This window comes from Anthonomus grandis, chromosome 5 (genome assembly GCF_022605725.1).
Source record: "Anthonomus grandis grandis chromosome 5, icAntGran1.3, whole genome shotgun sequence".
NCBI classification, from domain to species: Eukaryota; Metazoa; Arthropoda; class Insecta; order Coleoptera; family Curculionidae; genus Anthonomus; species Anthonomus grandis.
Genome location: NC_065550.1, coordinates 19,064,426 through 19,089,494, shown reverse-complemented (window position 1 = coordinate 19,089,494; position 25,069 = coordinate 19,064,426). Strand labels below are relative to the sequence as shown.

The following is a 25,069-nucleotide window of genomic DNA, read 5'->3' as shown; positions in this document are numbered from 1 at the left end:
CAGAATTTTGCAAACTGGGTATCCTATTAAAAAAAGTGTAACCTTTTGACATAACTCTCGAACGAGTTGCTCGATTTTTATTTCATTTTCACTACCTTAATCAGCGGCAGAAGTACTACTAGTTTGCCTAACCAACTTTGTAGCATCAATAATACGAAGTTAGCAATAGTGCTTTAACGTTGAATGCCCCGTATATAAGCCTAGAAATCGTAAATATACCAAAGCTTTCATCGCACTTAGGAAAGCTTTGTTAGGAAACTTAGGTAGTCTCTTGCACGGAAAATACACTACGAAAAGTCATTATTGTTGTGAATGGATAATAATTCTTTGAGTGCTTGAATAGGAATCAATTTAAAAATTTTAGTATCAGTTCTATTTTGCACTACTCGCAACTTATTTATCATAGATTAATATTTCTGGGTTTTTATTTACTCACGGGAACGCTCAGCATCCCCTTGCGCCCACCTGGCTATGACCCTGTTTAAGTCATTTAACAGCCTGCTGTTCAATGAAAGACTCTTGACGAACAGACCACTTCTAGTAAGTAAGTTAATACTAAAATGTAATGTGAAAGTGAATACTAAATGTAAGTAAGTACTAGTAGTAAGTAAGTGAATGAATAATAAGTGGTTGCTTTGTGGAGCAGACCAAAACACGTTGAAGACCTTTTTGTAATGATAGTTGTACTGTTGCCTTGTCTGATAACTATGTATGTATTTCATTATTGCTTTTTAGGAAATCCTGCAAATATGGAGGTAGAAGAGCATACTTTATTTTTATAAATAGAAGTTGCTATTTAAAATTTTGTTCTATATCGAGCCAATATAAAGATTTTAATATCAGTTCTCTTTTCTATTACTTGCGACTTATTTGATACATTAATACTTCTGTTTTTATTCATATTTGTTTTGTGTTCGAAATAAATCAGTGTCACAGTAGTTTATTAAGCTATTAAAAATTAATTTCTTTTGTAAATGATACAAGGAATGGAAAAATACATGTGTTCATTCAATTCATAATATCATGGGGTTTCACATGGGAAAATGTATCAAGTTTCTAACATTTACGCTTTTAAATAAAGAACTTTCCTCAATCGCCGCAACGATTTATGAAAAACTGTTATATATTTAAAAAAAAATAAGTTTGCATATCAAACATGGATATGCGACTATAGTGTAAACAAGCCATACAGCAAGCACTTCAACCCTTGACAGTAGACTAGTGACAGTATTAGAAATCACACCACTTTTTGTGGCCATCCGTCGTCCTGTCAATCTTCATTTTGCATTTTTCTATTGCAAATTGTAATAAGTTGCAAATTCTAAATGAAAAATCTGAAGATGCTGTGGAAGTGCCTAAAAGTTCAATAAAAGCTTAGGTAGTATATAGAATTTCATTGTATCATCCACGTCGTTTTGTCTTTAAAATTTGTATTTGTTGAATCCATACCACTAACTATACAACTTTATTTATAAAAAAATAGGAAACATTTGAAAATGCCCCATAATTATTTAGTTAGTTAAGTGATGTGAGACGTGTACGAGTCTAAATTCCAACGGTACTTTATGAGATACTTGCATTTTATCTGTAAAATGAACTACAACTAAGACTTAATGATGTTAGTAGGTTTCTGAAAATATTTTTCAAAATGTGTGCAGGTATGTTGATAAATACCACAAAATTTAATGTACCTATTTATTATTTATTGCCGTAAATGAAAATAAATCCATTAGGGCTACTGACATGTTATATGACAATATTTTATTTTATACATTCAAGTATATAGTTGACATTACATTAGTTAAACATCTAAACAACCTTTGGTATTTGGTTAACAGTATATTATATCTTAATCATGTTAGACAATTAAATGATAATAAGAATATTGAATAATTGGGCATTTTAGCAACAATGAAATATTTGATGATTGAAAACTTGCTATATTTTTTCTACATTTTTAATTTAGTACTATTCTTGTACTGTCCAGAATGTAGAACTATGTTATTTAAGATTTTCTTTCTAGTGTTTTTTCTTCGTTAACCACTATTATGTTTACAACAATAAGCTAATTTTTAAATTTGAATAAATTTGCAAAAGATTTGTCACTTTCGCTATCACAATTATTTTATAGTATTCTCTAGCTTTTATTACATATGACCTATTTGCCATGGATTTATTTGATGGATATTGGTACTTCAACTTTGGGTAATATTTCTTTAGGTGTGAAATGATTTAATGTATAAATTAATATGGCCATGGCTGCCTTCTATTTTAAGTTATATTATTGTTTATTACAATTGTTAATGTCGATTTAAACTTTTATTGACAGCATTTTGCAAAAGTTTTTCTCTTATGTGAAATCTCTATTTTTCTTTCCACTTACAGGAATTGTTTTATTTCTGTGGTGAAATTTATGATATTTTATTTTTCTCAAATCATTGACTTAATATTTTCGCTTTTGAAGCTACTTACAACTTTTTTAGAAAATCTTATGCAGGATGTTATTGCTATTTACATTAACCTAACACTAACATTAACCCGATATTAACTAATTTTTTGATAAAATTATAATTTTCAACAAAATAATTACATTTTGTGGTTACTGCCATTTGCTAAAGATCAGCTGGCCAATGTAGCATGCAGTAAATTCAACTTTTTAATACTTCCTATACTCTAATTCAGAAATGTATAGAGCAATAAAACCTCCTTAGATATGCAAAAGTGGTACCCAGTGACCCACAAATATGTTATGCCAATACCTTGCTTAGGTATTAGTTTCAATGTAAAATTCTTTCTTTTCCTTGAGTACAGTATATGTAAGCTTATGATTTATGTAAATACTATTTTATTTTTTTTTAAATAGTAAAAATGTAATATAATATGTATGCACAGGGTATCCCAAATTCTTGGGTCAACATCGGGAACTGGTAAATTTTAGAGATACAGGGTTGGTTGAGTTGGTTAAATAAGTAAAAAGTTGGACAACAATATGCATAACAAAATGCCTGTCTCATGTTGGCAGATGAATTTGGGACACCCTGTACATGGTATAATATATACATAGATATAAAAGTGTCCCAAAAAAAGTTTATAGATATCTTTTAGATCTTTATTATAAAAATATTTTTAGGTATACAGGGAGCCTTACAATGGAATTGTGAATAAAAGTTACTTTTGTTTAAATGGAATATTATATTTTTTTCACAAATTGAACATAATATGTAGAGGAAAAAGGTTGAAAATTACAGTTTTGGATGTGTAACTTTTTGCACAGAGTGCATAACAATTAAATTATGATAGATTGTTGTCTTCGTCATCTGATCGTCTTCGTCAACTGTCATCACCTCTTGATGTTATAATTAAAGGGTCTACTGTCTGATCGATCAGGTTGTCAAGATCCCACATTTTGTCCTCTTGCTTAATTACATGTTGAACTGCTTTTCGCCAATTATCTGGTGTCGCTTCCGTAATGGCTTAATCAAACATTAGCTTAACATCTTTCATTTTAAAAGTTTGTCTTGCTACAAATCCTTTTACCTGTGCCTGATTTAGTTCGCAATGATATGGCAGTGAGGGTAATACAGTTATATTATATTTTTGCTTGACAAGCACTGGTTATACTTTTGTCTTGCCATATTTTTTGGACCATATAACCTTCGTTAATCCACGTCTCATCAAGATAAAAAACTTTTTGCTCCCTGCGGTACTGCATTCTCAAGTATTTTCGTCTCCAGCAAACAATTTCGCCGCTCTCCACTAAAAGTGCTTTGCGGTTATGCTTTTCTCAGGCAAAATCAAATTCATTTATTGATGTAAACTTGCCAATAGCCTAACACGTCAAAGATAAAAGATGAACAACAGTTCTACTGAAAGACATTGAAATGCTAGTTACATATAAGTAGATAAAAAAAATATATAAAAATAAATAAAAACACACAGATCAAAATTGAGATTTCAGATATTCTTCACTACTATAAAATACATTTCTTACTAAATCTTCTTTAACTTTACTTTTAAATTGAGTTGTGGGAAGATCTTTTACGTTACATGGCAATTTGTTGTAAAATTTAATTGCCCAATACCCCGGTCCAGTCTGACACCTCCTTAGCCTCCAATAGGCCAGAACAAGATCACACCTGTGTCTATGACTGTGCACACCTCTATGGGTCTCAAAGTGCTTGCTCCCCATGCTTCTTAACAAACATAAAAGGATATACAATGAGGGTACAGCAAGAATTCGCAGAGTCCCATAGGCCAATCTACAGTCGTCCCTAAACCCAAGGCCTGCAAGAACTCTTACAGCCTTACTTTGCAAACCAAATACTCTTGACATTCCTGCCGAATGCCCCCAGACCAAGATTGCATATGTCAGACGAGAGTGAAAAATGGCATAATAGGCTGTTCTTAAGACGTCGTGTGAAACGCTCGATGACTTTGACAGGTCTTCACTCAGATAGTCAATATGTTGACCCCACTGAAGCTTGGGGTCCAGGTGTGCTCCTAGGAACTTCACACTAGTAACATCCGCGTTTTTGTCCTGGATGTCTCTAAGAGCAAAAACAGCCCTGCCCGTCTTTGTCTTGTTGAGCAGGAGCCTGTTGGCACAGAACCACTCTTTGTTGGTCGTCTGTGCAGACCCAGAACCCCTAAGAGAGTCCGCAAGTGAGTCAGGTGCCAAGGAGACCGTGGTATCATCGGCGAAGGGTGTGTACGTAGCATTTGATTAAAAAAAAATCCATATTCCATTTCATTAATTAAAATCCATATTTCATTAAGTTTTCCATAAAAGTTTTCTACTTGTCAATGGAATACTGTCATCTCGGCCAAGCTCCATCAAAATTTTGTCTAGGGTGGGTATTTCCTTTTTAAAATAAAAAGAGTGAACCTTTCTTCGAATTTCGTTTCGCTTTTGCTTGGAAGATTCCACTTGACCTGCTACTTTTCTTTCCCACAACAATTTGAAAATGATATACTTTCCAATGCCAGTCATTCAAAAACATCTTTCAACAATTTCTTGCACAGTGAAACTAGGGTAACCGTGTTTTATGCAATCATGTCCATTTAAAATAATAACTGTTTCACTCAGTGATAGTAGAGAATTATTAGAACATCTTTTCATTGGACTGAATACATCCATCTTTTTAAATATTGTTATAATAATATTCTCATTACACTACAGCATAGCAGTGAATACTAACATTTAAAATATAAATTAAAAGTATTTATATTCTGTATATATTACTTGTCCCCATTTTTACATGCTACAAAGCGTTAAGAGGTACCTATACAAAAGGTTTAAAAGTATTAAATTAGTATTTAATCTCTTTCAAAATAAAGGAATTTAATCCATGAAAATTAAATTAATAAATATTATAAGTACCTACGCATTATCACGTTGTCGTTCTATGAACGACCACGAAATTTAGCTAAACAATGTACGGAATTTCCCAGTTTATTACTCTATATATTTTTGAAATAGAGTATAACTAGCGCAATGAGCCTACATATCTTTTTCCATTATGATGTTAAATATATCCATATTGTGCCACCAAAATTTCTGATCTTTCAAATCACTGATTTTGATTCTATTGTTTTAATTCTTTTATAAATGGAAGGAATATTCTTGATGTAGTGATGGTGTGAAGGTTTTGTCATGTTAAAACATAATTTTTGTAAACTAGACTTCAGAATTTTGTTAGTTTTACCAGAATACAGTCTTACTAAAAAAATAAATATAATTTTGTATCTTAATGTGGACTTCTAAAATATTGGCCTGGAAAAATGATGCACACAATATTAGACTAGTATTCTAAAAATTACTACTTGGAACATTTTTGAAACCATTATCTTAGATTAAACAGTTGATTATTATTTTCTTTTTTTTATTTAAACCAAGATCTATTAATTATAATTTAATAATATATAATAAAATAAGAGTACTCTTCAAATACATATCTTTTAATAATTATTTCCAATTTATTGGGCCAAGCAAGGTATTAATTATCTACATAGATTGTACAAGTACATATATAATTTAACTTTTACCACATAAACCTTATAATTCACATTTGAACAAAGTAATTTCGAATACCATATATCCTTGCATGGAATTATTATTATTGCTTCGAAGCAACTATGTTTGTGTTGGTATAAATGGGGGGAGATGCAGTGTATTAAAGGTCAAGGATTAATCCTAATCATACACTTATTTATGTATTACTGCCAATGATAATTTAAGAATGAAATATATTAGTCACTTTTTTTGTTCTATATTGCAATGTTTTATGGTCAACTGAAATTAATAATAATATTTTTTTTTAATATATACATCATTCAAGGAGAAAATGGCTCCACATAAAGGCCAGTGTCATTCTAGTTCCAGTGCATCAGATACAATGTCAAGCCAAGAGAATTCACCACCATTGGATGTAGCACATAATGGTGTTCTTAATGAAATTGAGGATATGCCTTGTAAGTATAGCAAATAAAAAGGAACAATGTTACTCTATATAGAATTAGTTTAGTTTTAGTTAGTTTATTAGGTTTTATAAATGTAGAACAATCAATAGATTTTCAAAGTTAATGTGGTAATTTTTGAGTAATAACTGTTTGGTTAAAAAATATAATAGGTAAATAATATAATAACCATAGATTTTTTCAAGTTTCTAGAGAAACATCCTAGAGGATGCATAAAAATTTTTAGACACATGATTGTACTTGGCTCACTTTAATTTTCACATTTAACTCATCAGGCTTTGAAAACATTTTAAATTTCTAATTTATTAATTTTATTAGGCGCTGACTATTGTTTTCACCTGGTATGCACCAAACTTTTATGTGGAAAATTGACTATTGGTACAGTCTGTTCCTTTTTCCTGATTTTTATTTGTTAACTAAGCTCTATAAAACAAAAACAGACAGATGATATTATTACGATTGTTACTTTTAAATGTGTGACACTTAATATAAGAATAATGGATTTGGTTACTCATCATTATGTACTCAATTAATAAAAAATAAATTTATGACTGAATGTGCCTCATGATCTCATGAACCTATACAGTGTGGTGACTTTAACTGGAATAAATTCAGTTAAAACTAATCAAATTTTATCTCGCAAAATTCCTGAGACCCGTCGATTTTTGTTTATTTTTTTACATTTCAAGATAGTTTTTGTGTTTTTTCACCTACAGGGGGGGTCCAAATTAACCCAAACTTTTTTTTTCAAATGGAAAGCCACTTTTTTTAAACTCTCATTGAAAAGAGCCCTTTTTCCTGATTAAATTGCCCTATTTACTTTTGTGATTATATAAATGAGAAATACGAAAAAAAAAACCATTAAATTATTAAAAATCTCGAAATATTTGGTGCTCGTAAATTTTTGGCGTGTTTGTTTATTTTATTGGTATCGAGACATTTCCTGACATCGTTGTAGTGTCACTGTTAAAGTGAATTTCCCAATTAAATGTATTGTTAGCGATGGAAGAAAATCTGGTAACTGCAGCCAGAAAAGTAGCTCGCGAAAACTTTATTCATCATAAATCTGTGTTAAAAATTTTAAAAAGTGCAAACAAACGACCTTATAAAATGCAACCCGTTCAAGAGTTATTGGAAGACGATCCAGATCGCAGAGTTCAGTTCTGTGAATTAATGATGAACGCCATTGACGAAAATCGCATATCTTCGGAGTAGATCCTTTTTTCTGATGAGGCTACATTCACCCTAAATGGCCATGTTAATAGGCAGAACTGTCGCTACTGGTCTGACGAGAACCCACACTGGGTAAGGGAAACTAATACACAATAGCCTCAGAAAACTAATGTTTAGGCTGGCATAATTGACAGGCAAGTCATAGGACCCATATTCTTCAATGATACTTTAACTGGGGAAAAATATCTAGAATTTCTTGAACATGAACTAGTTCCAGTCTTACGTGCCTTATATCCGAGTCAGTTCGATCCAGATTTGTATGATGAAAGAATCTGGATGCAACAAGATGGTGCTCCCCATCATTATGCCCGTAATGTACACCAGTGGGGATATTTGAAAAGTCAAATTTATATGAGCAAACCAGGAAACCTAGACGAACTCAAATTACGTATTAGGCAAGAAATCCGACAAATATCTCCAGAAGTGTTAGAAAATGTCAGAAACGAATTTTATTATCGTCTTGGGCTTTGCCAACAAGTAAATGGTGCTCATTTTGAGCATCTTATACATTAAACGAACTTTTAATAATTTAATGGTTTTTATTTTTTTTTCGTATTTCTCCTTTAGATAATCACAAAAGTAAATAGGGCAATTTAATAAAGAAAAAGGGCTCTTTTCAATGAGAGTTTAAAAAAAGTGGCTTTCCATTTGAAAAAAAAAAGTTGGGGTTAATTTGGACCCTCCCCTGTAGGTGAAAAAATACAAAAACTAGAACTCTTGAAATGTGAAAAAAAATAAACAAAAATCGACGGGTCTCAGGAATTTTGCGAGATAAATTTTGATTAGTTTTAACTGAATTTAGTCCAGTTAAAGTCACCACACTGTATATTATATAATTCATATATACATTTCCTTATTATACAGTGCATCCGTAAAGTGGCGGATAAATTCTGTTTCTGAAAAAAATACCTGAACCAGTCGATTTTAATATTGGGTTTAGGGTTTTTCCACATGGAAATTAAATATACAGGGTGATTCAAAAAAAGATATGACGTCATCAATATGTTTTTTAAATGAAAACCACAATTTTTTAATGCAGAATCAGAAAGAACGCATTTTTTTTACAAAGGATATGGTATAAATAAATAGCGGTTACATAAGCAATTTTGAACGAAAAATAATGATTAAATGTAAAATTAAAGAAATACCTATCTAAATTAAATGTTTGTAGTTTGGTTTTTTAGTTGTTGTTGTTATCAGTGTCAAGTAGTCAATTTATTTTGATCCAACCATTTGAAGTATTTTTACATTTGCAAGTGATGTATACTCTTTTTGAGAGGCGAAAGCAGTGTCATCCTGCGTTTTATTAGTAACTAGACTTTATTACCTACAGTTATTGTATGAAATATGAGAAAATTAACCGAACGTGAAAGAATCGAAATCTTGTCGCCTATTAGCCAAAGCATGGTAAGCAGAGTTGAAGCAAAGTTTCGTGAATTCGGGGATGTTCGGGATACTCAAAAAGTTGGTTGGGGTTCAGTAACGGAAGAAGATGAGCTTAACGTTCTGTTAACGGTCCAAGATAATCTCAAAGCCACAATCACAGGCACGGCTTCTAATGTTAATTTATCGCTTGCATAAAGTATATCAAAAAAGCAAAGTTCCACCCTTATAAAATATTCTTACTTCAATAGATATCGGAAGATGATTTTGATCGCCGAAATGAATTTTGTGAGCAAATGCAGCAATTATGTAATAATAACAATAATTTTGTAAAATGAATAATATTTTCTGACGAAGCAACGTTTACTCTAAACGGCCATGTAAACAGGCAGAATTGTTGATACGGGGCGACCGAAAACCCTCATTGGTACACAGAATGTCATACATAACACTCTCAAAGAGTCAATGTGTGGTGCGGTATAGTGGAAGGAATAGTTTTAGGACCTTACTTTTGTGATGACACTCTCACTGGTGAGAGGTATTTGGACTTTCTTCAAAATGATCTTATCCCCGCTCTGATAACTTCGTATCCGGATTTGGAAGAACCCGACATGCACCAACGTGATCTTTTTTTCAGCAAGATGGAGCCCCGTTACACCAAATCGTTCCAAATCGTTGGATAGGTAGCCGAGGGTTCATTGAATGGCCTCCCAGATCGCCAGATATAACTCCCCTCAATTACTTTTTATGGGGATACTTAAAAAGTAAAGTGCGAATTCAAACATTTAATTGAGATAGGTATTTCTTTATTTTTACATTTTACCATCATTTTTCATTCAAAATTGTTTATGTAACCACTATTCATTTGTACCATATCCTTTGCAAAAAAATGCGTTCTTTCTGATTCTGCATTAAAAAATAGTAGTTTCTACTTAAAAAACGTATTGAGAAATTTAGAAAAAGCCTAAGCCCAATATTAAAATCAACCGGTTCGAGCATTTTTTTCAGAAACGGCCCATTTCATTTTTATTGAATTTATCCGCTACGTTACGAATGCCCTGTATATAATAATATATCAATTTAGATTTTTTTTTATTATTAAGATGTTCGGCCTATTGTCATAAAATCATGCGCAAGTGAAGAATCGGTAAAGCATAGCCGCTTTCACTTTAATTTAACGCTTTGCCTATAATTTTCTGTTGCATTAAAATGCATGGGTATTTCGACAACCAAGAAAGTTACTGGGCATATATACGTAAGGTTATTATTCTTTTTTTCTTCATATCTACATCATTTTTTATCAACCCAGTGCAGAGTTGTTAACAGATATGAAATCAGGTTGAAGAATCAAAAAACCTCTTTTTGTTGCAAATACTTGAGATTCTTAATTCTCTCTCAGGCAAACAGTCATGTGGTGCAGATGCCAACCCTATACTTTATGCCTGGTATATTGTCTGCTTGGACATCCTCAATTTTTCTCTCATTGCCATACCCAATAAATTATGTTCTTGGACTGTGATGGATGGATATTTTTAAGATTTCATTAAAAAGTGGAGCATACGGTTATAAATTACTTAAGAGGCTTAGAAGGACTTGAACCAAAACCTGCCCCGGATTTCATATGGCATACTTTTGTTAAAAATATCGAAAATGACCATATTAATAGAACTTAACAAAAAAACTTTTATGGTTATGTTAATTCTAAGTTAAAAAGCCAAAGAATTGTCAACTGTTTTGCTAGTTAATGCTATTGATCTTTAACAGCATTCTGCATATAAATTATGTTAATAACCCAGTTATTATCATTCTAAGGTGTATCCATTAATTAATAAATTTAAAATTCTATACTAATCTGGTTAATAACTATTTAAAAAATCATTGAAGAAAAGACTTCAACTTAGACGTCACTTTTTGGATACTGTGAGAATTCTGTTCTGTCCCGAATACCAGTTAAATCTCTTTGATGTTGCAGTTATAAGTAAGTTTTCATTAAATTTAAAATCTTTAATTTTTTTAGTAGTTTTTAGAAGCCATCCCGCTTCTCCCTACTAAAATCTTTTTATTACACTGTAGTTGATTCAACTACGGCGGAGTTATATTTTGAAATTTATTAGAAAATTTGCTAAAATTGTAACTATGTAAAATTTTGAAACATTATCATTAACGTAACTTGCCATGCCCACAAATATTATACTCCTTATAATCTACTTTCTCATGTGGGACGTTCTGTAATTTAAGCAAAATAAGTTTTCCAATATTTAAAATGTAATTTAAAAAATCAGTTAAAGTGAAAATTGGTTTTCCAACTGTCATTTTAATTTTGTTAGGTATGCAAATCAACAAAACAATGGGAGCTCATAGTTTGTTTTGATAAGGAGGTCAAAAGAGTCATTCAACAATGTCAGAAACATTTTGATTATTATATATACAGTCCATTTAATATTGCGGTGCTTGATTGCGGCTAAACCTTGAAACGGGAGAAATCTTTAATAAAGGGAATATTAATTAAGTAGGGGGGCTACTTTTTAAAATTAGTTTGGTGGATAGAGGGTGTTCCAAAAAAGCGTGGTACATAATTTGAATTTTTATTTAAATAGACCCACCTATATTTTTTTTCCGAAATGGGTATCCCATTTGACTTTATCTTTAACCCTAAAGCAGTTTTACCCTAAAATGCGACGTCGTTATTAATATTTACCACAGAAGTTTTTTATCTTTTTAAAAAATCTATGTAGTCCTTGACGACTAAGTTCTTTTTAAATTTAGAAATTCCAAAATTTATCATTTTTTATACAGGGTGATCAAATTCGTTACTCAAATAATCACATTTTCAATACAATTTTACGCTATTTTTTTAAAATAGAACACTCTGTATCTAGTAACGCGTTTTGATAGAGTATTCTTTAATTGCTCTCATAATTCGAAAGTAAAATTAAACGTTGTAATACCTATGAAAAAAATATGTAATTTTTCCTTTAAGAACAAATTTCGAGAAAACAGAGATAGTGGCAAACTTATTGGTATTAAATTAAAGATAAAAGAATGTTCTATCGAAGAGTTACTAGATACAGGGTGTTCCATTTGAAAAAACAGCGCAAAATTGAATTGGCAATATCATTATTTGAGTAACGATTTTAATCACCACGTATAAAACAATAAATTTTGGATTTAGAAAAATAAAATCAACTTCTAGCCTCAAGGACTCTACATAGATTTTTCAAAAAAATAAAAAATAAAATATCAGCAAAAAAATATAGGTAGTTCCATAAAAAAAATATATCAAATTATATATCACGCTTTTTTGGGACAGGGTTGATACAGGGTTTAACCAAACTAATTTTAAAAAGTAGCCCTTCTAACTTAATTAACATTCCCTCTATCAAAGATTTTTTCCGTTTCAAGATTTAGCCGCAATCGAGCACCGCGGTATTAAATGGACACCTTGTATATATGCAAGTAAATATAGTTTATTAAAAGGTTGATCTTTAAAGATTGTGATTATTAGATTTTTTCAACCTTTGGTTGTTTAATATTTTCTAAATTTGTATTAACAAGAACTTATTTAAAATTAACAAATTACTGTTTAAAAATTAGTCTGGCTCGCCGAGTATTAATTTTTAAATTTTTATTTTATTACAGAATAAAATTTCGAAACATCCAGTTTTTCATTAAATTTATTGAACTGGAATTTGTTAATAATTTTTTACATTTTTCAGTCTAGTAATATCTAGTAATTTCTTATTAATATGTGCCAGAATTTTGTTTTAATTATCAATTCTATTCCAAGCATTGATTTTATTTTAAATTTCTCCCAGGTTTTTTTCCACCTAATAGTTCTATAGTAGATACAGCATTAAACACTTAGATGACATAGCCAAGTCAATAAAAGTTTTATTATCTAAGATTACAAACCCGTTTACAAAGTTAAAAGGAACATTTAAATTCTATAAAAAACCCCAACTTTTCAGTATAAAAAATGGAGTTCCAAGATGGCATAAAGCAGGTCAAATTAATAAAGAACTGCACAGATGACCTTCCGTCAGAACATATTAAGATTTATAAAACATTGCCGATTGATTAATACGTCATAATTTTAGTTCGATTTTTTCTTATTTCTAGTATATTATAATTTTGTAATGACATTTGTACCTACGTTTATAAAATTAACCCAATTGATTCGATTTGATCCTTTATAATTCCTGGATTTTCGCCAAACAAAAAAACAAACTACCATAAAAACTGTAGAATAAATAAGTACACAAATTAATTATTGTAATAAATCATAATTCTCAGATAAACCAGTCTTATCAAATTTCTTTTTGAAATTCAGGCGAAACTCGTATAATTTGGAACCGAATTCAAATCACTCCTGTTTTACCATTCAACGTGATACACAAAGGTCAAACTTTACAAAAAGTATTTGACCGGGTGCCGTAGGTTTTACGTAATTTTACAGCAAATTTATTGTATTGAAATGCGGCAAATTATAGATTCCAGTATTTGTTATAGCGTGGTACTGTTCACGCTAATGCGAATGTATTTTAGTTGATACTATCCAGTAATCAAAGACTTACGATCTTACTTGGATTTAAGTGAGTTTTGAACTTATATGGGACATTTTTTAGTTGACGATAACATAAATATTTTTAGTAAGTACGCATACACCAATGTTATAATTATATATCTATCGTGTCGCCAAAGGAAAATATTAATATTAAAATGAATAATTAATAGAAAAAAGCGGCTTCATTATGCATTTTTTATGTTTAGAAATATCTAGAAATTACATATTTCTAAACATAAAAAAGTTCTTAATGAAACACTTGACTCACAATTTTCGAAAGTTTTTGTTTTAAATTTGTAGATAGGCATATACTTAAAAATATTACAATGCAAATACAATAAATTTGATACACATCTTGGCAGGTAATCTATGGCTATCTTTGTAATCCTTATCTTCATCTACCTTGAATTTTAGTAATATCATATCATAAACTTTTTCATAATGAGTCAGATTTTACGTTTCAAATAGAAATGTTTTTATATATTTTAGTTTAATATGGCTCCAGTAATTAAACAAATTTCTCATTTTTATGATATATGTATGTTTAAGCGTAATACCACTTTCTATAATAAGTAAACTATATAAATATTGTTTTTTAGCCATGCCTTGGTTCGGCATGGATATTGGAGGCACCCTCTGCAAACTTGTTTACTTTGAGCCCCGAGATATGATGCAGGGTGAATCCGAAGAAATTCATATTTTAAAAAACATTAGAAAGTATTTAACAAAGAACTCGTCATATGGAAAAACCGGTCATAGGGATACACATTTACAGGTAAGTTTAACCTTCCTTAGGTTATAATATCTGTAGATATGGATTGCATAGAGAACAAAACTAGTATATACATTCAATAAGACGAGAGGAGCTATAACTTATTGTATGCATTAAAACTTAAAAACAAATATTTAATAGTAATTGGAAATAAAGTATGTACTGGTTTTAAACACCTAAAATATTAAGTTCATATAGTGAATTTAATAGACATTTTTATGTGGTAAAAATAAATGAAGTTTTTTAAAATAACCAGAAAGAATAAGAATATTGATAAAAATGATAGTAAACTGAAACTGGTTTGCAATGTTATTATGTATTTAATTAGACTAGTGTAATGTTGTAAAACAGTTAATGAGTAATACATAAATTACACTACTTTTGATGTACTAAATTATATTTTTTAGCTACATTTTTTTTAATTCATATAAAATTGGTCAATCTATCATTGACTAAATAAAAATTTATTGATTTTCTTCTAATTTAATTGACCTTGATGACATCTTCCAGAACAGAAACATTATTTACCATTCCCTTCAATAACTAAGTACTGAACTAGAAAATACTAAATTATATGTAATAGTGTAAATATGTATTGAAATTCCCAAGTAAATAGTTTATGTGATTTCACCTTTTGCCAATAAAATTTAAAAAAATCTTGAATCTAAAATATATGGTTTAAGTTTAGACTACACACACATATTATATTTCACCTCCCATAAATTATAAATTTCATCTAAGCTTTGTGTGTAGAGATTAGATATTTTATTATAATTTTTGTTAAAATAAGAGTATACTAGAAACCCTATATTGTCAAAAACATTCAAACATAATGCAATGTATCTAGTTATCACATTAGTATGTCATTAATGTACAATTGTGTTGTGTGTGCTGTTGTAGAATTAGATTTATAATCTCACCATGGTGACATTATAAATCTAATTCTACAACATACATTAACAGTAATTAGTTGCTTTTCAGATTATTTATTCAGGTATTTCCAGAGATATTAAAATGCATACATATTAGAATTTTTTTAAATACATGTCACTTAAATCCAAAATTGCAAAAAAAGAAGCTTAACTTGGAGAGTACAATAAAACAAACTGATCAGATAACCCTTATTATACTATATACAATATGGTGACTTTAACTGGAATAAATTCAGTTAAAACTAATCAAATTTTATCTCGCAAAATTCCTGAGACCCGTCGATTTTTGTTTATTTTTTTCAAGATAGTTTTTGTATTTTTTCACCTACAGGGGGGGTCCAAATTAACCCAAACTTTTTTTTTCAAATGGAAAGCCACTTTTTTTAAACTCTCATTGAAAAGAGCCCTTTTTCCTGATTAAATTGCCCTATTTACTTTTGTGATTATCTAAAGGAGAAATCCGAAAAAAAATAAAAACCATTAAATTATTAAAAGTCTCGAAATATTTTGTGTTGGTAAATTTTTGGCGTGTTTGTTTATTTTATTGGTATCGAGACATTTCCTGACATTGTTGTAGTGTCACTATTAAAGTGAATTTCAACCAGTTGTTAAATAAGTTAACTTATATTGAAAAAATGCCTTATTTATTCGAATCCCACAGGATTGAAATCTTAATGATGATTGATTATGGGGACAGAAGTCGTACTCAGCTAGAGGTTGTCCACTTATTCAGGCAGAAATATCCAGATTTGCCACCTATTAACCAAGGTACGGTTTGCAATGTTATTATGTATTTCGAGAAGTTGGGCACGTGAGGGATGTTTCAAGACAAAGGTCTTCTAAAATCGATGAAAACACCCAATTAAATGTATTGTTAGCGATGGAAGAAAATCCGGTAAGCCAGAAGAGTAGCTCGCGAAAACTCTATTAATCATAAATCTGTGCTAAAAATTTTAAAAAGTGCAAACAAACGACCTTATAAAATGCAACCTGTTCAAGAGTTATTGGAAGACGATCCAGATCGCAGAGTTCAGTTCTGTGAATTAATGATGAACGCCATTGACGAAAATCGCATATCTTCGGAGTGGATCCTTTTTTCTGATGAGGCTACATTCACCCTAAATGGCCATGTTAATAAGCAGAACTGTCGCTACTGGTCTGACGAGAACCCACACTGGGTAAGGGAAACTAATACACAATATCCCCAGAAAACTAATGTTTGGGCTGGCATAATTGGTAGGCAAGTTATAGGGCCCATATTCTTCAAAGATACTTTAACTGGGGAAAGATATATAGAATTTCTTGAACATGAACTAGTTCCAGTCTTACGTGCCTTATATCCGAGTCAGTGCGATCCAGATTTGTATGATGAAAGATTCTGGATGCAACAAGATGGTGCTCCCCCACATTATGCCCGTAATGTACGCCAGTATTTAGATGACAATTTTCCAAACAGATGGATTGGTAGAAGGGGTGCAATCGAGTGGCCGGCACGTTCTCCCGATCTCACCCCACTTGATTTTTTTCTGTGGGGACATTTGAAAAGTCAAATTTATATGAGCAAACCAGGAAACCTAGACGAACTCAAAGAACGTATTAGGCAAGAAATCCGACAAATATCTCCAGAAGTGTTAGAAAATGTCAGAAACGAATTTTATTATCGTCTTGGGCTTTGCCAACAAGTAAATGGTGCTCATTTTGAGCATCTTATACATTAAACGCAACTTTTAATAATTTAATGGTTTTTATTTTTTTTCGTATTTCTCCTTTAGATAATCACAAAAGTAAATAGGGCAATTTAATCAAGAAAAAGGGCTCTTTTCAATGAGAGTTTAAAAAAAGTGGCTTTCCATTTGAAAAAAAAAAACGTTGGGGTTAATTTGGACCCCCCCTGTAGGTGAAAAAATACAAAAACTATTTTAAGTGGAATAAAGAATTTATTCCAGTTAAAGTGACCACACTGTATAAGATTAAAATGGTCTCTCAACAACCAAATTCTTGTCAGCCTGCTTTTAAAAATAGAAAGATAGTGTAAAGCCTGCATGAGTTTCTTTAAATTGCAAATATAGGTCGACAGGGAAGTTTATACATCGATCTAAGATAATTTTTTGTGCAATTTTCGCTTCTGTTGACTAAAACTGAACTACTCCAAATAAACAATACATACGACAAAAAATAATTCATACAATAGGATTATTTTAAAGAGTTTATTCTTACAGAATTTAATTAAAATACATCATAATAATTCAATGATGCAAGTTTATTCAGATTATACAGATACCCAAAAAGTTAATTTCATTCACACATGATAGTATCACACTTTTTCTATGACTGCAATATTTGAACTAAAACAAGTTAAAATGTACAGATCTCTTAATCAAGGGTTGTTTTTAAATATAAGTTAAATACTTTTTCTAATACTTTTGTTACATATTTTTAAAATTAATAACCACTAATTTAATGACAACAAATCAATTTTATTATATTTCATGATATAAAAATGAGTCAAGATCTTGTTTTTAGTCTCTTCAAGGGATAACAGAAGTTTAAGTATTTTTATTAATAGCTTATTACTTAAGACGAAACAATTATTAATATTACAGATGGACAACGTTGTTTTACGAGGCATAGTGGGCACCATTCACTTTATTAGATTTCCCACATCCCAAATGAAAAAATTTTTAAGTCTGGCCAACCAGAAGGGTATGGCTAAATTGTTAACTACAGTATCTGCCACTGGAGGAGGCGCATTTAAGTTTGAAGAGGAGTTTAAAAGGGTATAGTTTCAATTATCTGTCCCAAACTCTAAATAATAGAATTATTCTGTAGGAAGTGAATATGAAACTGGCTAAATACGATGAGTTTGAATCCTTATTAAAAGGCCTTCTTTACATAGACAAAAATAACCCTAGAGAGTGTTATTACTACACAGACCCCACCGACGAAAGCAAGTGTACCAAAGAGTTTTACGATTTTTCTAGGCCTTATCCGTTTTTATTAGTGAACATCGGTAGTGGGGTCAGTATATTAGCTGTTACGGGGCCTACACAGTGCAAGAGGGTCTCAGGTACCAGGTTAGCTTTTTTTTTCTCAGTACGTTTTGTTTTTTATAAAAGCATTTTTTATAGCTTGGGTGGTGGAACTTTCTTAGGACTTTGTTGTCTACTAACAGGTTGCAACACTTTTGAGGAAGCTATAAGTTTAGCAGCTGAAGGAGACCATACTAATGTGGACAAATTAGTAAAAGACATATACGGTGGGGATTATGCCAAATTTGGGCTACCAGGAGATTTAGTAGCAAGCAGGTAATCGAAAAAATTTTTGGTTGTAAAGAAAATTACTTAACATAAAATTTTTCTTAGCTTTGGACAAATGAACTCAAGGGATAGACGAAGCAAAGTTAGCAGGCAAGATTTGGCGCGTGCTACTTTAGTTACCATAACGAACAATATTGGATCAATAGCCCGGATGTGTGCAATGCAACAAAATATTGATAAGGTAAATACACTTCTAATATTAATATCAAGTTTAGGGCCAATAAAGATAATCTCATTTTATATTGTGACATTTCTTTTTTTTTATATTACTAATACTTTATTAATTATGTTAATAATAATACGGAGATAACCAAAAAACAAAAATTAGTAATGTCCAATTCTTACAACATAATTAGCAAAATACATGTAGTTTTTTAATAAATAAAAGCATGTTTTTACTTCCTCCACTTTAAACTATAATAATATATAGCTAACTTTTTGGCATCATCTGTGACATCTTCAGAACTAAAAATTTAAAATTTCCAGAGTAATAGAATTAATCAAAGACGTTAACAAATTTAAAATTTAATTTACATATTAAACTTAAAAATAAAAATTTAACAATTCATTTAAAAACTAACTATTTTTTTAACTTTCTATATACAGCCTACAGTACACCATACGGCACAGAGCTCTTCTCCCCTATGTTAATATTCGTTTGATAAAGTATTAAAATGAACTCATATGCAACGACCAACCTATTTGAGGTTAATGTTTATCAAAATTATTTGTGCAGTCGGAGACCAACCTTCTCCATAACATATTAAACTTTCGTATTGATGACTATGATTTATTTTATAGTGAGACCAAACTTAATAAGTATCATGACAGTTTTACTGTAATAGTCAACATGAGTAATGTAATTCGAATTACTAATCATAAGTTTATAACCTTACACTTGCTAAGGACAGGGGTGATATCTCATTTTCAAGTCTTCTTCTTTTCCAACTTTTCTTGGCTATGGGTTTAGTAATTAAGTTGATAAATAATTTTTACTGCCCTTTTCTATATCCTTTGTAATTTATTTGGCACATATTAATATGTTTTCCTAAAAAGGAATAAGATACTTTATATGTGCACACCAAAGGAGTTGTTAAATAGACCGGACTATAATATTTAAGATTTGGCCTATTTTTAAACCGAAAACGTTTACGTTGCGTCTCGCCGCTTCCTGGTAATGTTTTTGTTCGGTATCTTTATTTTCTTGCATGTTAGTTCTTTTAAGTCGGTCCAACTGTAAGCTTGCAGCTAATAAATATTTTCTTTTACTGATCATCGGGTTTTTATTGAACAGGTTATGGGCCCAGGCACGTTTTAATTTTTGAGTTCAAGGGCAACCTATTGATCGGTACGTTTAGAAAGAGAATACAGGACTTGAAAAATGAGCAAGGTAAGGTCTCAGGATCAGAAAGTGCTTCTACATCCAGTTCGGCCTATATATGTGATATAACATCTATGTATCTGTCAAGCTCCAATGTCAAGAAAACTGAATGGATATGTGTCTCTGGTGCGAGTCTACACATGACTGGAGAGAAAGGTTGGTTTGCAAAGTTAGAAGCATTGAACGAACCTATGTTTGTTCGAATAGCAAACAATAAGTTAATTTCTGCAGAAGGTAAAGGTGTTATACAAGTTCAGGCATGTGTTCAAGGTCATTGGTATGATCGCACAATAAATAATGTCCTCTACATTCCAGAACTCAGCAACAGCTTATTTTCAGTGGGAGCTATGACTGACAAGAATTTTACTTACCGCTCTCATAAAAATAGATGTGAGTTTCTCGATCCAAATGAAAGTGTGTCATGTGTGGGTATACGTAGAGACAATTTATGGATTATGCAGTTTCGAGTAAAGCCAATCCCAGAGTGTAATTTGGCTCACAAGACTTCGCTGAAGTTATGGCATGACCGCTTAGGACATATCAACCCTACTACTATAAAGAAAACAGCACCTTTGGTCAATCATTTAACCATAGCTGATAATCAAGAACAATTCTTCTGTGAAGCATGTCAGTTTGGTAAGCAGTCCAGAAAGTCTCATAGAAGTTTGGAGAAACGAAGATCAGAGAAACCGGGAGAGATGATTCACACTGATGTTTGTGGTCCTATAAACATTAGGTCTCCGAGTGGATCAAAATATTTCGTCTTGTTTAAGGATGATTTTAGTGGATATTCTATTATTTATTTTCTTAAACATAAATCCGATGTCTTAAGCAAATTTAAAGAATTTAAATTGCTTGTAGAAAACCAGACTTGTAACAAGATTAAAATCTTAAGAAGTGACCAAGGTAAAGGTGAATATGTTAACAGTGGTTTTCAAGAATTTCTCAAAAATAATGGAATAAGACACGAGTGCTCAGCTCCATACACCCCTCAACAAAATGGCCGAAGTAAGAGGCAGCTAAGGACCATTGTGGAAAGTGCCAGAAGTATGCTTATTAGCAAGAATGTGCCACAGGAATTATGGAGTGAGGCAGTGAATACAGCTGTGTATGTACTTAACAGAACAGCTTCAACTCAGGTACAAAACATGACTCCATATGAACAATGGTTTAGACGAAAGCCTAATTTAAAGCATATCAAAGTTTTTGGCAGTGTAGCTTACATGTTAATACCATCACAGTTTCGTAAAAAGTTTGACCCGAAATCGAGAAAGTTATTATTTGTGGGTTATGATGGATATTCTTCGAAACTACAGGCTTTGGGATGCGGAGAAGAGACGAATTGAGGTAAGCTGCAATGTTAATTTTAATGAAATGGAGAGGGGAGAAAAGAAAGAGGAAACTTTTTCATTAAAATTTGATACACTAGAAAATGAAGATGTAGGCCTAGTAGATCTTTAAGAAAGTGACAGTGATGAAAGCTTAGACATGTCACAAACCAGCACTTACCAAACATGGGATTCTGATGATGAAGTTTTTGAGATGAATATTCCAGAGTCAGCAGATGATGAAAATGCTGATAGAAGGCAGCTACTTGACAGGAATACACTATCTAAGCCGGACTATTATGGTGTAGCAAATTATTGTGAGATTTTAGAACCTACAAACTATGAGAATGCCATTAAGTGTCAAGATTCAAGTACGTGGCAGCGAGCCATGGAGGAGGAGATGGATGCACTTAAGGACAATAACACATGGGACTTGGTAAAGTTACCTGATGGTGCAAAAGTGATAGACAATAAGTGGGTTTATCGTGTTAAGTTTGACTCTGATGGTAATCCATTTCGTTATAAGGCTCGTCTTGTCGCGCGCGGATTTATGCAAATTAAAGGCATAGACTATGAAGACACTTTCGCGCCGGTTGTGCGGTATGACTCTGTGCGAATTTTGCTAGCCTTAGCAGCCGAAAAAGACTTGAAAATTGCAAACTTCGATGTACAGACTGCCTTTTTGTACGGTGAGTTGTCAGATTGTGTTTATATGAAACAGCCTATTGGCTTTGAAAATAGAAAGGCGCCGAACTTGGTTTGCAAACTTAATAAGAGTTTGTATGGATTGAAGCAATCACCAAGATGTTGGAATCGTAAGTTTGTTGATTTTCTTAATAAATTTGACTTTAGACAATTGAAAAGTGATCAATGTGTTTTTCTTGGTTCTATTGCAAACGCAGAAATATATTTAGCAATTTATGTTGACGACGGATTGCTAATGTCAAAATCTGAAAGTGCCATTAATCAACTTATAGAGACTTTGCAGCAAATGTTTAAAATTACTGTACATTTAAACAATAATAAATTAAATTTTGTTGATCTTGAAATCGAACAAGATCTTGCTGCGGGTACTATTGCTATTCATCAAAAGCTTTACATTAATAAATTGCTAATAAGATTTAATATGACTAATGCCAAGCCTCTAAGGATTCCTGCAGAACCTAGTGCGCCTTTGTCCAAGGGCAATAATTTAAATTGTAATACGTCATTGCCGTATCGTGAGGCTGTTGGATCATTAATTTTCTTAGCCACAACCAGTCGCCCAGATATAACCTATGCGGTAAATCAGTGAGCAGATTCTTTAATCACTGGAGTGATGAACATTGGCAGGCAGTGAAACAAATTTTTAGATATTTGAACCTTACTGTTCACTATAAAATCGTTTACAAGAAGACGTCACAAATTGAGGCTTATAGGTTACACTGATGCCGATTACGCTGGATGCTTGGACACAAGAAAATCGACCAGTGGTTATGTTTTTATTCTTGGTAATGCTCCAATCACTTGGAAAAGCCAGAAGCAGAATGTGGTAGCTCAATCAACCACCGAAGCAGAGTATTTGGCTTTGTCTCTTGGAGTCAGAGAAGCTTTATGGCTGAAACATTTTCTAAAAGAACTTGGCATTAACGTCTCGACTATAAAACTTCATGTTCATAACCAATCAGCTATTAAACTTACACAAGCTCAGCAACTTCATAGTAGAACGAAACATATAGACATTAAAATACATTTTGTTCGAGATGAGTGCGAAAAGAAAAATATATCGGTCAGTTATGTGAACTCAAGTAATCAATTGGCAGATCTATTTACAAAAGCTCTTTCTAAAACTGTCTTTAACAATTTACTGGAAAAGTTGAATTTGTCAATGTGAATTATGATTAGCTTAGAAACAGTCGGTATTAGTTGTATCTTTAATGCTTTGTTTATGTTTATTTTGATTAGGTGTAAGTTGTTTTTTTTTAAATCACTCTGATGTTGTTAAATCTTAAATAAGTGGGAGTGTTAAATAGACCGGACTATAATATTTAAGATTTGGCCTATTTTTAAACCGAAAACGTTTACGTTGCGTCTCGCCGCTTCCTGGTAATGTTTTTGTTCGGTATCTTTATTTTCTTGCATGTTAGTTCTTTTAAGTCGGTCCAACTGTAAACTTGCCGCTAATAAATATTTTCTTTTACTGATCATCGGGTTTTTATTGAACAGGAGTTAATAACATGTGTCTGCTGTTTTTATGTTTTCAACAATTCATAACAACTGTGTCAAAGATATTTTTCAGAGCAATGAATATGGTAAGCACATATTCATTCAGGTTTATGTATGATTAAATGTATTTTGGTAAGTTAGCTGTGGCACCTAGTATACTACTGCATCTGTGGAAACCATATTCATATTCATCAAATCCTTATGTAAATTGCTAAACTTAAAAAATCGGTAAAGGGTTACAACTTTTTATGAATACGTTAAAATAACATATAATTGCAGCAGCTGCACATGTTTTTTGCTAATTACGTTAATGTCTTCAGCTGTGTCATCGTTATTTTTTTTATTAAACTTTCTAAATTACATCGTTGTTCAAATTATTAAGAATACAGTTAATTAATTGTTTATATCTTTTAGGTAGTGTTTATAGGTAATTTCCTACGAGTTAACCCAATAGCCATGAAACTTTTGGCTTATGCAATGGAATACTGGTCCGATGGTTCGATGAAAGCATTATTTTTAGAACATGAAGGATATTTTGGAGCAGTCGGCTGTCTGCTTCAATACCATGGGGATAGATGAATTAATATTAACGATAAGTGATTTAGAAATAAACACAAGTGTCTTATATACTTACGTAGATATTGTGTATCAAATACGATATTAAAAATCCATTCCAGCACGGTTTTGTATGTTAATGAGCCGGAAACCATTTCTTGTACAAAAAAGGAATATCTTAGTTTACCACAATGTAGCAATAGATAATTTTTATACTTTTTTAACCATTTAGACGAGGCATTAAGCAGATTAATGCTTATATTCAGTTTGTATATTTTCAATATTTTATCAACCATTTTCATGTTCTGTACATAAAAATTAAGCTTACACCTGTTTTTAAACCCAAATATCTACCAGTGTCAACATTTTTACTTGTTGGTTAGGGTAAGAATTATGTTCTCAAGTATATTTATAGGGTTGTACCAGGTAACGTTTATTGTGGGTGTCGGTTAAGGATGTATTGCGCACATATGTAAATAGCTACAAACAGTGTATTAAGACTTAATTTATTGACAAAAAAATATATATATTACAATAAAACTAAAAAGATTTTCGGTATTTTTCTATCACCTTTTTCACTTCTCCTAATCAGCCCAGCATAGCCTAAAATTCATATTGAACTTCACTACATAAATTTGTTTAAAATATTGATGGTACAAACATTTTCACATAGTCCCGTTTTTGTCCATCATAAACATTAAAATCGAGAATATTTAGGTTTTGATCCACTGCAGCAAATAAATACTCTGAATCAAAAGATAAACTATAAACTGGAGAATTTACAGTATCGCCTTTGAATGTCCTCATGAAATAAAGCTGAAATGTATGTTACACCTTAATAATATGACTATTAATGGACCGTGAGTACCTGAAGCGCGCTTTAGCCAAGGCTAGCTAAATGGCCTAAAACTAATTAACAAAA

The 25,069-nt window shown here is 31.5% G+C and overlaps 2 protein-coding genes across 3 annotated transcripts in view; one reads left to right on the top strand and one right to left on the bottom strand.

The window, feature by feature from the left end:
- Positions 1-1,213: 1,213 nt before the first annotated feature.
- On the top strand, positions 1,214-24,697 carry LOC126736328 (pantothenate kinase 3). Its single transcript, XM_050440636.1, has 8 exons — positions 1,214-1,378; positions 6,339-6,471; positions 14,257-14,432; positions 17,965-18,138; positions 18,191-18,435; positions 18,490-18,666; positions 18,724-18,859; positions 24,007-24,697. Exons 2-8 carry the CDS (start codon positions 6,345-6,347, stop codon positions 24,169-24,171), a joined length of 1,200 nt encoding a protein of 399 aa, XP_050296593.1. The 5' UTR covers positions 1,214-1,378; positions 6,339-6,344; the 3' UTR covers positions 24,172-24,697.
- LOC126736325 (F-box/WD repeat-containing protein 4) overlaps positions 24,638-25,069 on the bottom strand; it is a 15,780-nt gene continuing 15,348 nt past the window's right edge. The window contains exons 7-8 of one of the 2 annotated variants that reach the window (XM_050440634.1): positions 24,809-24,963; positions 24,638-24,750 (exon numbers count right to left, since the gene is read on the bottom strand). In XM_050440634.1, coding sequence (XP_050296591.1) covers positions 24,732-24,750; positions 24,809-24,963 — 174 coding nt within the window. In that variant the 3' untranslated portion in view covers positions 24,638-24,731. Of the gene's footprint in view, positions 24,964-25,069 lie in introns of both variants that reach the window. The other variant, XM_050440633.1, reaches the window with a different exon arrangement.